This window comes from Bactrocera neohumeralis, chromosome 4 (assembly GCF_024586455.1).
Source record: "Bactrocera neohumeralis isolate Rockhampton chromosome 4, APGP_CSIRO_Bneo_wtdbg2-racon-allhic-juicebox.fasta_v2, whole genome shotgun sequence".
Classification (NCBI taxonomy): Eukaryota; Metazoa; Arthropoda; class Insecta; order Diptera; family Tephritidae; genus Bactrocera; species Bactrocera neohumeralis.
Window position 1 is genome coordinate 59,604,270 of NC_065921.1, and position 15,311 is coordinate 59,619,580.

At 40.1% G+C, this 15,311-nt stretch overlaps 2 protein-coding genes across 2 annotated transcripts; one reads left to right on the forward strand and one right to left on the reverse strand.

The window, feature by feature from the left end:
* The first annotated feature begins 3,523 nt into the window (after window positions 1-3,523).
* On the forward strand, window positions 3,524-4,058 carry LOC126755801 (uncharacterized). The gene is made up of 3 exons (XM_050468526.1): window positions 3,524-3,536; window positions 3,610-3,794; window positions 3,870-4,058. The coding sequence occupies exons 1-3, from the start codon at window positions 3,524-3,526 to the stop codon at window positions 4,056-4,058; spliced, it is 387 nt and encodes a 128-aa protein (XP_050324483.1).
* A 569-nt stretch (window positions 4,059-4,627) lies between these two features.
* On the reverse strand, window positions 4,628-6,691 carry LOC126754575 (putative nuclease HARBI1). The gene is made up of 5 exons (XM_050466669.1): window positions 6,000-6,691; window positions 5,766-5,943; window positions 5,516-5,706; window positions 5,310-5,454; window positions 4,628-5,256 (listed from the first exon to the last, which is right to left on the reverse strand). Exons 1-5 carry the CDS (start codon window positions 6,056-6,058, stop codon window positions 4,726-4,728), a joined length of 1,104 nt encoding a protein of 367 aa, XP_050322626.1. The 5' UTR covers window positions 6,059-6,691; the 3' UTR covers window positions 4,628-4,725.
* Between the last annotated feature and the right edge of the window lie 8,620 nt (window positions 6,692-15,311).

Below are 15,311 nucleotides of genomic sequence, written 5' to 3' on the forward strand. Positions count from 1 at the left end.
TTTCTCTTCCGAGGCTGTCGCTTTCTTTTCATTGGGGGTGTTTTTTACGTGGCGGGTCCCAAACCCAGCGCACAACCCTAAGCAGGGGATGTTTCGCCTTCTCACATTAGCTCGCCTTCGAACGGATGTTCTTAGGCTACCCAGAGGATACTTGGTCAAAGACCGGAAGTTGTGAGCTGCTTGAGCCATGTGTAAAAGAATCGTTTCTGGCCACTCCCAAGTGAATGGCGATCAGAGAACTTTCCTCACTTGCGTGAACTTCTACACATGACTCCATCCTCCAAATTTTCACATGGAAGTAATTTTAATAGTTAGAGAGGCATGGAATATAAAAGAGTCACCCTTTTGAAAGCAGTAAAATTATTATATATTTGATAAATCAAAATTCGATGTATTGAACCTTTCCAATAAGTTTGAGAATCAAATTAATGTACGAAAGAAACTACAACTATAAGCTCAAAATAAGGCAAACAGGTTTCTTTGAAAAAAATTAAAAAAGTAGGGGAAGGGGAATGTTGGGCCCGGGGGAATCCCGGGCCAGCGCGATATTTTTTCCCCTAGTATAGGTTGACAGCTGCAACCAACTGTCATCGGCTCGTCTCATACTAATCTCAGTTTCTATATAGCACTCGAGCTGTGAACACGTGTTATAACCTCTCTGCGACAACAAAAAGAAATTCGACACTCCAAAAGTTTTTTTTCAACTCTGTGTACGGTTGATTTTTTCACATTTTCCAATAAATTCATCCAGGTAAATATGTTTTTAATATTAGTTGAGCCTTTAGCCTTCGACACACAAAAGAAATTTTGCACGAATTTACATTGTGTTCATTATCCACCGCCATTTTGCAAATATGAGGAATCTCGGGCCACATAGTTTTTTACATTTGACATGCTAACTTCATATATTTGACGTGTATAAGTGATTTTTCGTGCAGAATTTCAACAACACAATAGTTTTTCAACATTTCCTGATAGTTTCGTGCTCCGAAAAATTTTTTTTAGTCATTATGCCGCGGTACTATCCCAAACAAGAGAAAATTGTTGATTTCGACAACATTTTGGAGGCGATCAAGTCGGTGAAAATACATCACAACAGCGTTCGACAATCTGCGACGGCACACAAAATTCCGAGGACCAACCTGATGCGTTATATTGCAGCATTTGATGGTGCGAGCATCGACGTTACTACTGCCAATGCCGATGTAATGAAGAATTTGCTGGCTGAAAGCACGACGATGGGCACAAAAACAGTGAGTTCTGCTGGTTTCTTTCTTTTTCATTCTTTTTCATTCATGGAATAATAAATAATTTTTTTTTTTATTTCAGATCTTCAACATCGAACAAGAGAAGGCGCTGATAAGCTACATTCTCCAGGCCAGCGACATCAACTATGGAATTAGTTTGATGGAGCTTCGTAAGCTCGCGTATGAATTTGCTCGGAAAGTTGGCGCGTCGTATCCGGATCCATGGAACGACAATCAACAGGCGAGTAAGGATTGGCAGTTGGCGTTCATGAAACGCCACAAAAATTTGTCACTGCGAACACCAGAGCAAGTAAGCCAGAGCCGTGCGAAGCGATTCAACAAAGAGAATGTCGATGCATTCTTTGCCAACCTTTCATCCGTTCTCGGTAAGACGCCGTTTGAACCTCACCGAATATGGAACATGGATGAAACCGGGTGCCCGACCGTGCCAACCAGACCTGTCAAAACCATCGCGCGCAAAGGACAAAAGCAGGTCGGCTCATCAACATCTGCCGAAAAAGGCACCAATGTGTCTTTGGCTTTGGCCGTCAGCGCTAGTGGCCAGTCTATACCGCCATTCTTCCTCTTTCCCCGAGTCAACATGAAAGAGATTTTTATGACTCATGCGAGTCATGGCGCTGTTGGTGTTGCGAACGGTTCTGGTTACATGAACTCTGACGTATTCCCTCAATTCATGCGTCATTTCATCAAGCACACCGGTGCTAATGCCGATTCGCCAACCATGTTGCTGCTGGACAACCACGGTTCGCATTTATCGATCGAGGCGATAGATTTGGCGTTGGATCATGGCATCACGTTGCTGTCTTTTCCGCCGAAATGCACGCACAAAATGCAGCCGCTAGATGTTGCGGTATTTGCACCATTTAAAGGCATGATGACCGTGAAGCATGATGCATGGAAAAAGTCCAACATTGGTGTCACTTTCGATCTGCATCATGTGCCGCTCCTTGTCGATCAGTGCCTCGATGTTATGTTAACGCCGAAAACCATCAAATCCGGCTTCCGAACAACTGGCATCTACCCGTTCAACCCGCAAATTTTCACTGAAGTTGACTTTGTCGCTTCGGAACTGAGCGGCGAAAATTTGTTCGGTGACGAAGAGAAAGACGCCGACAATCAACGTCGAGTTCTTGCCTCTGGTGATGCCATTGTGACTGCTGCGAATGAGGAGGTGTCAACGTCGGAGGCATCGACAAGTGCCCCAGCTTCAACAAGTGGTGCTGCATCATCGTCGTTGTCTCTTGTTTCGGCTCCACAGCTCCGTGATGCATTGAAATCGGTTGGCCCGTTGAAATTGGGCACACCTGCGCCGAAATCAAAACGTGGCCGCAAGACAATGGAGTCAACGATTTTGACATCGCCTGAGGTTGTCGCAGATCTGCGTGACAAGGCCGAAAAAAGCGGCAAAAATTGACGAAGGCAGCCGATGAACCAGCAGCCAAGAAGCAAAAAGGCCGTGGCAAATCGAAGACGCCACGGAAGAGAAGCCCGTCTCCGACCGAAACCGACATCGAAGAGGACTTCGATTTTTGCACGATTTGCAAGAAAAAGATGCCGAAGCACGAGAATCGTCAAAACACGGCCCATTGCATCGTTTGTGATCGAGGGGTTCACTTGAAATGTGCCGCACCGAACCCGAACACTTACACCTGCATCCACTGCGAGTCGGAATAATTCTTTTCGCCAATTCCTATTTTTCTTATTATTTATGAATCTCTCTTTCATTTCCGATGATAAATAAACGTTTTTCATCGGTAACAATCATGTTTTAATCGATTTACAGACTGACCGACATTCCCCACCTTTTTTTCAAAATCGCAAAATCAGGTTTTTTGCGCCAATGGCTATAACTTTTAAATTTTTGTAGAATTTTATCAAACCAATGTTATCAAAAGGAAGGTTACGACTCGCACTACAAATCCATGCTTTGGAATTTTCACAAAAAATAACTTTTATGTGACTTTTTAACCGAAATCAAAACGTGGCCCAACATTCCCCTTTAGAGATGTATATAAAACCTGAATGAAAAAATACTGTCGATAACAAATATTAAATTATCTTTAACGCAGTAAAAACGATGAATTACCAATAAAAATAAAAATAAAATATTGTATTTGAAATACTATAGAGCTAAAATTTATGAGAAATTGATTTTTTTTTACTTTTACCTGATTGAGTTTTGTATAAAACTTAAACACCAACAATCGATTATTATCTGTGATGATCTCTATAAGTGAATTGTCAATACATTCAAAATGGAAAACAAAGGTAAGCAGACGTTAAATTAAAGATTTGCTGTTATATTCTTTTACTTGTATATAATTAACTGTTGCATTTCCAGAAGCCTTGCGTACGACAAAAGAGCAAATTGAATGCTACTTAGCATTTCTAGAGCTTCACCCTCAAATGAAGCTCCACAAGAACGATCCCACGAGACCCAAAAGGTTAGATGAGCTGTGGATCGAACTTGCTCAACAACTAAACGCTCTAAAGGGTCCATCACGTTCGCCTACCAAATGGAAGGAGGTAAATCTTTACATATACACTTATATATATATATAATATATTTAAATTGTAATAAATATCTTGTTTATTTTACAGTGCCTAAACCACTGGAAAAACCAGATTCGCTCAAGGGCAAGAAAGGCGAAAGTAAGTAGGATATTGACGGGCGGAGGACCAATGCAGGAAATCCAATCCTCCGAGTTGGAAGAGCGGGCGATGGAAGCACTAGGGAGGACCGTGATTGATGGACTGCCTGATGTCCCAACTATTGGTGTAGAGGTATGATTAAATAAAATCTTTACGTATAATATGTTTATAAACAAATTTTTATTAGTAAATAAAATGGAATGTTTTCTTTTTTCATTTAGAACGACATTATAATCGACCTAGATCCGCAGAGTCCGACAGTAAGTGAGATGCCATCAACTTCGCGTTCTCGAAGGCAGACTTCTCAGGAAATGTTTGCTGACATGATGGCTACAATGAAGAAGAGAAGCGAAGAAGAGGCAAAATTTAGAGAGGCATCGCAACAATGCTTCCAAAATGTTGCGGACTCTTTGAATAACATGGCAACTGCTATTTTAAAGCTATCGGAAGCTGTTTTAAAAAAAAAATTAAAAAAATATTTGTTTAAGTTAAGATAATTTAAGTTCCTTTTAATGTAAATAATGTACATATATACCAAAGAATATGTTTAAGTTAAATTATTTTTAAGTTCCTTTTAATGTAAATAATGTACATATATACCAAAGAATATGTTTAAGTTAAATTATTTTTAAGTTCCTTTTAATGTAAATAATGTACATATATATAAAAGGTGACTGAATAAGTTAAATGATTTTTATGTTCCTAAATATAATTATTATGTACATACATATAAAAGACTGAATAAATGAATTTATTAATTTTTTGTGAAAATATAAATGAAATATTTATTTGTAAAGATATTTATTTACAAAGATTGTGTGAGAGAATTTAAGCAGTTACGTCGTGCATTTATTCCTGCAGTGTAATACTGATTTGTTTGAGCTGGAGAATTATCATGGAAGGAAGAGTCCTCAAAGTTTTCAATGTCGATTTCATCGATGTCACAAATACCATGTTTTTGCAAAATGTTGTGGAAAATTGAGCAAGTATAAACTAAGAACGCGACGTTTGAGGGTGTATACCTCAGTACTCGCTCTTTAGATAAGCAACGGAAACGAGACTTTAAAATACCAAAGGCTCTTTCAATTATGTTCCTGGCCTTTATATGGATTCTGTTATAAAGAACTTCATTTGGTGCAGATGGGTTTGATATAGGAGTCAAAAGCCATGGCTCTAGTGGATATCCTGAGTCACCTAGAAGCCACTTAAATGAACCAGAAACATGTTCCCTTATTAATTTTATTCTGGCCGGCGATGTTCTCCAAATTCCGGAGTCATGGCATGAGCCAGGAAAACGAGCATTTAAATGGCGAAAAATAAGTTTGTCGTCACAAATCTAAAATTCATATATACATATATTAATTATATTAAATTAATAATTTAACCTACCGCTTCTACGTTAATACTGTAGTAACCCTTTCGGTTCATGTATTCATGTGGAATAACGTTAGACGACGAAGACGGCCCAATTACAGCAACATGGGTGCAGTCAATAGCACCAATCACTCCTTTTATTCCAAACTTATTATGGAAACTAAAAATATATTTATGTTTTGATATACTTGTTTAATTTAACTCATATATATATACTTTACCCCATTTTAATCTTGTTGTAGTGCTCTGTTGCATTTGGGAAACTTATTTCCACATTTTTGTGTTCCAACACAAGTTTGCATATATGCCTTATACTTCGGGATATGCTAGGTTGACTCATGGCAGATAAATGGCTATTTCCAATGCAGTATTGGTATGAACCATTTGAAAAAAAATATAACACTGAAACGAACTAGAAATAGTACACCAATGTTTAGTAAAAAATTTTAATTTAAAAACATGAACACTCACCCGAATCTCAAAAGGAATAGCAGACTTTCGGAAACGATTGTCGTGAGGTTTCAAATCCTGTATAAGATCCCAACACAACGATTTCGGAAAACGAAAATATTTTCTAAATATTTCTTCCTCCAATAAAAATGGATCCTCACTATTCCTTAAGTGCGCCAAATTCCTCCTGTTTGCATTTCTAATTGAAAGAAATTAATAATATTGTTATATTCATTGCTATTAAACAATACTTACCTTTCTTCGTTTTCATATGTTTCTAAAATTAACAAAAATGCTGCAACTTCTTCGTCCATTGCTTGTTTTCTCTTTTCTTAATACGTTTGTGACCTGCTTATTACCAGCTGACAAAATTTGAGACAATGTTTTGAGACTAGAGACTGAGACTGTTTAGTGAATAGTAACTAGTCTCAAATTGAGACTTTGCCTCTAAATGTCTCAATTTGAGACTAGAGACTGGAGGATGGAGTCATGTGTAGAAGTTCACGCAAGTGAGGAAAGTTCTCTGATCGCCATTCACTTGGGAGTGGCCAGAAACGATTCTTTTACACATGGCTCAAGCAGCTCACAACTTCCGGTCTTTGACCAAGTATCCTCTGGGTAGCCTAAGAACATCCGTTCGAAGGCGAGCTAATGTGAGAAGGCGAAACATCCCCTGCTTAGGGTTGTGCGCTGGGTTTGGGACCCGCCACGTAAAAAACACCCCCAATGAAAAGAAAGCGACAGCCTCGGAAGAGAAACCCCCCTTTTGATGACGACCATGGCAAACGAATTAAGGACTACGAGATAAGGGCATGCACCTGGAATGTCCGGACCCTTAATTGGGAAGGTGCCGCTGCCCAGCTGGTTGATGTCCTCGCGAAAATAAAGGCTGACATCACCGCCGTCCAAGAAATGCGATGGACGGGACAAGGACAGAGAAGAGTAGGTCCTTGTGACATTTACTACAGTGGCCATATAAAGGAGCGCAAGTTTGGTGTTGGATTCGTGGTGGGAGAGAGACTCCGTCGCCGAGTACTATCATTCACTCCGGTGAATGAACGTCTAGCCACAATCCGCATCAAAGCGAGATTCTTCAACATATCGCTGATTTGCGCCCACGCCCCGACGGAAGAGAAGGACGATGTGACCAAAGATGCCTTCTATGAGCGCTTGGAGCGCGCTTATGAGAGCTGCCCCCGCCACGATGTCAAAATCGTGCTTGGCGACTTTAACGCCAGGGTGGGCAAAGAAGGTATATTTGGCACTACGGTCGGTAAATTCAGCCTCCACGACGAAACATCCCCAAATGGGCTGAGGCTGATCGACTTCGCCGGGGCCCGAAATATGGTTATCTGTGGTACTAGATTCCAGCACAAGAAGATACATCAAGCTACCTGGCAGTCTCCGGATCGAAAAACTACCAACCAGATCGATCATGTTGTGATAGATGGAAGACACGTCTCCAGTGTTTTAGATGTGCGTGCGCTCCGAGGTCCTAACATCGACTCGGATCACTATCTTGTTGCAGCCAAGATACGCACCCGCCTCTGTGCAGCAAAAAACGCACGTCAACAAACACAAGGAAGGTTCGACGTCGAGAAGCTGCAATCACAACAACAACAACTCGGTATAAGGGAACTGTGGGACGGCATTTCAAATTCCTTACGTACAGCTGCAACCGAAACCATTAGTTTTCGGAAAGTGCAAAAGAACAGCTGGTACGACGAGGAGTGCCGTGTCGCAGCGGAGAGAAAACAGGCTGCCTACCTCGCAACGTTACGATCGACCACTACACGTGCGGGATGGGATAGATACCGAGAGTTGAAGAGGGAAGCGAGACGCATTTGCAGACAGAAGAAGAAAGAGGCCGAAATGCGTGAGTACGAAGAGCTTGATAAGCTGGCCGACAGGGGTAATGCTCGAAAATTCTACGAAAAAATGCGGCGGCTTACAGAAGGTTTCAAGACCGGAGCATACTCTTGTAGAACCCCCAAAGGTGATCTAGTCACTGATGCCCAGAGCATACTTAAATTATGGAGGGAACACTTCTCCAGCTTGCTGAATGGCAGTGAACGCACAACACCAGGAGAAGAAGAACCCGATTCCCCAATCGATGACGATGGAGCAGACGTTCCATTAAAGAAGAGGAAGACCTCCACTCCATTGGAAGGACCAAGTGGAGAAGGACCTGGCTTCGCTTGGAATATCCAATTGGCGCCACGTAGCGAAAAGATGAAACGACTGGCGCGCTGTTGTTAACTCGGCTATAATCGCGTAAGCGGTGTCTACGCCAATTAAGAAGAAGAAGACTGGTTACAGAATCCCGCTATAAATATCATGTCAAGCCATCTGGCGTTTATTTCCAAAAGAAACTAAACAAGTAAGGAAGGGCTAAGTTCGGGTGTCACCGAACATTTTATACTCTCGCATGATAAAGTGATAATCGAGATTTCATTATACGTCATTTACATATTTTTCAAATACCGTATTTTTGTAAAGTTTTATTCCGCTATCATCATTGGTTCCTAATGTATGTATATACTCGTATTATATACATAAAAGGCATCAGATGGAATTCAAAATAGCGTTATATTGGAAGAAGGCGTGGTTGTGTACCGATTTCACCCATATTTCGTACATGTCATCAGGGTGTTAAGAAAATATTATATACCGAATTTCATTGAAATCGGCCAAATAGTTCCTGAGATATAGTTTTTGGTCCATAAGTGGGCGACGCCACGCCCATTTTCAATTTTTAAAAAAAGCATGGGTCCAGCTTCCTTCTGCAATTTCTTCCGTAAAATTTAGTGTTTCTGACGTTTTTTGTTAGTCGGTTAACGCACTTTTAGTGATTTTCAACATAACCTTTGTATGGGAGGTGGGCGTGGTTATTATCCGATTTCTTCCATTTTTAAACTGTATATGGAAATGCCTGAAAAAAACGACTCTGTAGAGTTTGGTTGACATAGCTATAGTAGTTTCCGAGATATGTACAAAAAACTTAGTAGGGGGCGGGGCCACGCCCACTCTTCCAACAAAATTGCGTCCAAATATGCCCCTCCCTAATGCGATCCTTTGTGCCAAATTTCACTTCAATATCTTTATTTATGGCTTAGTTATGACACTTTATAGGTTTTAGGTTTCCGCCATTTTGTGGGCGTGGCAGTGGGCCTATTTTGCCCATCTTCGAACCAAGTTTCATCATGATATCTCAATTTTTACTCAAGTTACAGCTTGCACGGACGGACGGACATACGGACGGACAGACGGACGGACGGACAAACAGACATCCGGATTTCGACTCTACTCGTCACCCTGATCACTTTGGTATATATAACCCTATATCTGACTCTTTTAGTTTTAGGACTTACAAACAACCGTTATGTGAACAAAACTATAATACTCTCCTTAGCAACATTGTTGCGAGAGTATAAAAATTGAAAACAGCTGTCATAAATAAATCAGAACACCAGCCAACGGTACCATTACAACAAATTAGGGCAACAAAGGTCAAACTTTGTACATGCTGATAAGCAGAAAAAATAAATTAGTCACCATGGTGCCCGACGCTTTTACTACTTTGCATACGTAGTGCTTTTTCATAAGTGAAAAAAATGAAATAAAAATGTGCGACTACCTATCAAAATTCCAAACATTACATTTGAACACCCGATGTCCCTAAGGCAGGTAAGAGTGGTGAGATGGGTGAGGAGAGCAGCAGCTCGAGAACGAGCCTAACAAAATATGTTTACAATTGCTTAGGACTTCGGAAAACTATGTGCGTGTACACACAGAAATCACGCACGCATACAAACAGGGCTACAAAAAGATGCTCTCACACATACAAGTAAGCACACAGTAAACTGCAGTTACATTGATGATGAGAGCTGCAGTAAATATTTCCGAGTTAGGAAAATAACTAACATCGAATTGAGACCCAATTAAAGAGCAGTTAGTACAAGGAAGCACAGGGAACACAATTGGCGACACGAAAACGAACGGTTGATAGAATATGTAAGACTAAAGCAGAAGAAAAGCAGCAAAAGACACAAAATGAATGATAGCTGATAGCACAACAGACCGACAGGTAGATTAAAGGCGAAACATTTGTTTGTATACTTTTCATACACAGCTTATACAAGCAAATATATCTATCTTATTATTCTTCTTTATTGGAGTAAACACCGCTTACGCTATTATAGCCGAGTTAACAACGCACCTAGCCAATGTAGCGTCGTATATCTCATACAGCTTATTATTCCATCGAATGCGTTAGTCGCCATTGCTAACGCGCAAAGGACCATAAATCTTTTGCAGAACTTTTCTCTCGAAAACTCGCAACGCCAACTCATCAGTTGTTGCCATCGTCCAAGCCTCTGCACCTTATAGCAGGACGGGAATTATGAGTGACTAATAGAGTTTTGTTTTTTTTTCGTCGAGAGAGGACTTTACTTCTCTATTGCCTACTCAGTCCGAAGTAGCACCTGTTGGCAATAGTTATCCTGCGTTGGATTTCCAGGCTGACATTGTTGGTGGTGTTTACACTGTTTCCAAGATAGAGGAAATTATATATATACAACAACAGAAACACATACATATACTCATAAGATTACTGGAGGACTGCTTATAAAATCTGTATGTCCAAATTCAAAAATAAGCAGCAGCAACCCAAATGCGCCCCGTTTATGAAGAAAGTCGTCGAGGCATTATTTCCGACGCACGCCCCAATTACTAGCGCTGTGCGACGAAACGAAGCTGCTGAATTACCCCCACTGGTTACGGAAGAGGAACTATTGGCCATAGCTAAAAGAATCAAAAACAACAAAGCGCCTGGAATGGACGGCATACCAAACAGAGCTCTAAAGGTAGCCATAATCTCAAAGCCCACTCTTTTCGCAAAAATGTACAACGCATGTATAAAAGAAGGGATGTTCCCCGATCCCTGGAAAATTCAGCGCCTGGGTTTAATCCCAAAACCAAAAAAAAAACACCAGATGAACCTTCTTCGTATCGACCTCTGTGTATGCTCGACACAATGGGCAAAGTGTACGAAAGCATAATAAGAAACCGCTTGGAAATTGCAATCCAGGAGGCCAGCGGACTATCAGAAAGACAATACGGCTTCAGAAAGCAGAGGTCTACTATCGATGCACTGAAAGAAATTGTCGACACTGCGAAAAGAGCAGTAAGTGGCAAAAGATGGAAAGGTGGCACAAAAAAATATTGTGCGCTGATCACCCTGGATGTGAAGAATGCATTCAACTCTGCTAATTGGGAAAATATATTCGAAGCCCTATATGGAATACGCGCCCCTCAGTACCTCATAAATATCGTTATGAGTTATTTTAAAAATAGAAGGCTGATCTACGACACAATCGAAGGCATCAAGAGCTACCCTATTACAAGCGGAGTACCACAAGGATCTGTTTTAGGCCCTCTCTTATGGAATCTAGTGTATGATGGGGTGCTAAGAATTCCACAGCCTAAAAACGTTAAGCTAATCGCATACGCGGACGACCTTATAGTGGTAGCAGTAGGTAAACAACTTGAAGACCTGCAAGATAAATGTAATGAATGCATAAATGGTCTGCGCCAATGGTTTTCTTCAAAGAGTTTGAAACTGGCTGAGCACAAAACAGAGGTACTGCTCATAAGCACCAGGAAAATTGACAAAAAAATAACTCTCACTATAGGAAAGTGCGTAATTACTTCACAACCACAGTTGAAGTATTTAGGGGTAATATTGGACTCCAACTGAAATTCAAGCAGCACTTGGCAAACATAGCAAATAAAGCAAATAAGATTTATAACGCGTTATCAAGAATGATGGCAAATAGAGGCTGTGTGCGCTCCAGCCGCCGACTTCTAATCGCAAAAGCTATGAGCTCAGTTATACTATATGCAGCTCCAGTATGGATACAGGCACTAAACATAAAAGCGTATGCCAAACCAATAAATGCGGTGCACAGACTCATAGCAATAAGAGTAACAAGTGCTTTCCGAACTATTTCCAGCGAAGCATCTGAAGTACTAGCTGGTATACCGCCCATAGACATCCAGGGTGACGAGCTCACGAGATTATATGAGCTATCAGCGCCAATTATCGAAATCCAAAAGAGAGAAGAGAGAAAGAAGAGCATAACTATATGGCAGCAACGATGGCAAACCTCAACTAAAGGACGGTGGACACACAGACTTATACCTGACATACATACGTGGATAAGTAGAAAACATGGGGACCTGGATTTCCACCTGACCCAAATATTAAGCGGGCATGGGTGCTTCAGAGGCTATCTATATAAGTTTCAAAACGACGTCAGTCCGTATTGCTCGATGTGTACGGAGTCAATAGAAGACTCTGAGCACGTGTTCTTCCATTGTCCTCGGTTTCTAAACATAAGGGAAAAGTTAGAAACAACACTAGGTGTCAGTTTAACGGTGGAAAGTTTGACTGCACTTATGTGTCAGTCCTCTGAGAAGTGGAAAGCTGTTCGCAAAGCGGCAACTTTCATCATGACAATATTAAGACAGATACAACAGAATAGGCGTCAGTCCGTCTGTGCTATAGAGGAGACGTAAAATGTCTTGTCACTCCCATGAAGTAATACCTTATCTGGTGGTTCCGTGGGAGAGTCTTGAGTTGGGAGTAGGTTAGGATTAGCGGATTAAAGTCCCGCACTTCGGCTTTCGATGCTTCCTCCTACTACAAAAAAAAAAAATGTGGATTTATGTAGAACTTCGTGTACAACAAAATGACTTAAGACAATTAAAATGAAATACGCATAATACACATACACATACATAATACGGGCGAACCATGACTACCATGTCATCAGGGTGTTAAGAAAATATTATATACCGAATTTCATTGAAATCGGTGTAGTAGCTCCTGAGATATGGTTCTTGGTCCATAAGTGGTTCAATTTTTTAAAAGCCTGGATGCAGCTTCCTTCTGCCATTTCTTCTGTACAATTTAGTGTTTCTGACGTTTTTTGTTAGTCGGTTAACGCACTTTTAGTGATTTTCAACATAACCTTTGTATGGGAGGTGGGCGTGGTTATTATCCGATTTCTTCCATTTTTAAACTGCATATGGAAATGCCTGAAAAAAACGACTCTGTAGAGTTTGGTTGACATAGCTATAGAGTAGTTTCCGAGATATGTACAAAAACTTAGTAGGGGGCGGGGCCACGCCCACTTTTCCAAAAAAATTGCGTCCAAATATGCCCCTCCCTAATGCGATCCTTTGTGCCAAATTTCACTTCAATATCTTTATTTATGGCTTAGTTATGACACTTTATAGGTTTTAGGTTTCCGCCATTTTGTGGGCGTGGCAGTGGGCCGATTTTGCCCATCTTCGAACTTAACTTTCTTATGGAGCCAAGGAATACGTGTACCAAGTTTCATCATGATATCTCTATTTTGACTCAAGTTACAGCTTGCACGGACGGACGGACATACGGACGGACAGACGGACGGACGGACAGACAGACATCCGGATTTCGACTCTACTAGTCACCCTGATCACTTTGGTATATATAACCCTATATCTGACTCTTTTAGTTTTAGGACTTACAAACAACCGTTATGTGAACAAAACTAAAATACTCTCCTTAGCAACATTGTTGCGAGAGTGTAAAAATACTCAGGTATTTTAACCATACCATTTAGTTTGGTGTTCGCTGCTCCTCAATAACACAACATCCAAATAGGAAATTGGATGTACAAAAGGGGCTAGTCAAAGTGATAAATCACATTCTACTATACTCTTGGGTCCTGACTTTGGAACAATACAAGAAAAACCACATATAAATAAAGGAGTTCGAAGAAGGAGTATAGCCAAAATCGGTCTACAAGGGAGACATGCCATCCAGGCCAAGAGCAATGGTCGGGAATCCGGCTACCCCATCGCAGCCAGACCAGATAATAGAGCTCATCTATATATTTGTATATACAAGCGGATTTGAAATTACTGAAAGGTCTTAGGGTTGTATCAAAAAGCTAAATAATGTATTGATCTAGTAGTAGATCTAACATCGAACGAAAGACCTGGAAAGGGGTCCAGAGCAGCCACCTTCCCTTAATCAGACTCTGGTAAAGAGGGAATATATATGTCTCTGGCTACTTAAAGATATTTAATCGGTAGAGACAATCCTTAAACAAATAAGACATGAATGTAATTTGGGCCACACAGAACTATAGTACAAGTTATAACAGGTTACTGTCTTGTCTGCAGACATGTCAATAGGTAAGAGCACACGTTCTGCAAGCTGATTTTTAATTCCGACAAATTTTCAGCGCAAAGTTATCAAAAATTGGGTTGCAGGATATTAAGTCTTCTTTCAGGATTGCTTATACATACATATACATAATATTATAATATATTTGTATCAGCTTATCTTCTGTCTAATGAATTTAACGTTTATTCAGTCAATTTGTATCTAACAGATAAGCACAAACGAGAATCTCTGGAAGTGGATATCTAAGTAAGAGTTTTTTTATTTAAAGTAAGACGAAGAGGCACTTTGACTAACAGTTATATATTTTTTTTTTTTGTTTCGATATCTTTTTATTTATTGAATCTGCTTTTTGTTTTAAAAGCCTAACAATAAGTTATAAAATCTTAAATCTTATTAAAAACTAGACACGCTCAAGCAAATGATTGAGCTGTGATACGTTGCTCCTTAGTACGCCGGCATATCTCTTCTTTTAAGGAGTGTTTGATTGCAGGAATGTACCAAAGCATTAGCCAAAGGGTTTGGGTGATCACGGAGTTTAGATATATATTTAATTTTACTGTCTTCTACTCCTTTCTTTACCATAGAAATACCAAGGTCTTTATGGATATTTTCATTACGCATGTACCATGGCGAACACGTGATTGATCTAAGCATTTTTGATTGGATCCTTTGTATTATGTCTATATTAGTTGCACAGGTCGTACCCCACAGTTGAATGCCATACATCCAAATCGGCTTTATGACCGCTTTATATAAAATCACTTTGTTGTCTAGGCTAAGTTTGGAGTTTTTATTTAATAGCCAATTTAAATTTGCAGCTCCTATCTTCATGCAAGTTATTTTACTAGATATATGTTTTCTCCACGTAAGTCTTCTATCTAGGTGAATACCAAGATAAGTTACTTCATTCGCTTGGGGTACTAAAATATTATTAATTTTTACTTCCGGACACATTTTTGGTCTAAGCGAAAATGTAACGTGCTTACACTTTTGTTCATTCACATTTATACGCCAGTTGGCTAGCCATTCTTCGACAAACCTTAAGTGCTCGGCTAATATTTTTGATGCTATTATGTGTCATTTGTTACGGCTCACTAAAGCTGTGTCATCCGCAAAAGTTGAGGTCAATATATTATTAGCTGTTGGAAGATCTGCTGTATATATGATGTATAGTGTTGGGCCTAAAACACTGCCCTGGGGTACACCAGCCTTTATCTGTCTTTCATCAGATATGACATCTCCCACTCTTACCATAAATTTTCTATTTTTTAAAGAAGACTCTAGTGTGTTATACAATTCTAAAGGTAGAATATTTTTAATCTTATATA

What these genes read in the sequence shown, in the direction of transcription:
- LOC126754575 (XM_050466669.1), bottom strand. Translation starts at nt 6,058, where the DNA reads ATGGACGAAGAAGTTGCAGCATTTTTGTTAATTTTAGAAACATATGAA. An exon ending in CTATTCCTTTTGAGATTCGG is followed by an intron (nt 5,707 to 5,765) that starts GTGAGTGTTCAT and finishes TACTATTTCTAG; the next exon opens with TTCGTTTCAGTGTTATATTT. An exon ending in ACAGTATTAACGTAGAAGCG is followed by an intron (nt 5,257 to 5,309) that starts GTAGGTTAAATT and finishes TATGAATTTTAG; the next exon opens with ATTTGTGACGACAAACTTAT.
- LOC126755801 (XM_050468526.1), top strand. An exon ending in CGCCTACCAAATGGAAGGAG is followed by an intron (nt 3,795 to 3,869) that starts GTAAATCTTTAC and finishes TTTATTTTACAG; the next exon opens with TGCCTAAACCACTGGAAAAA.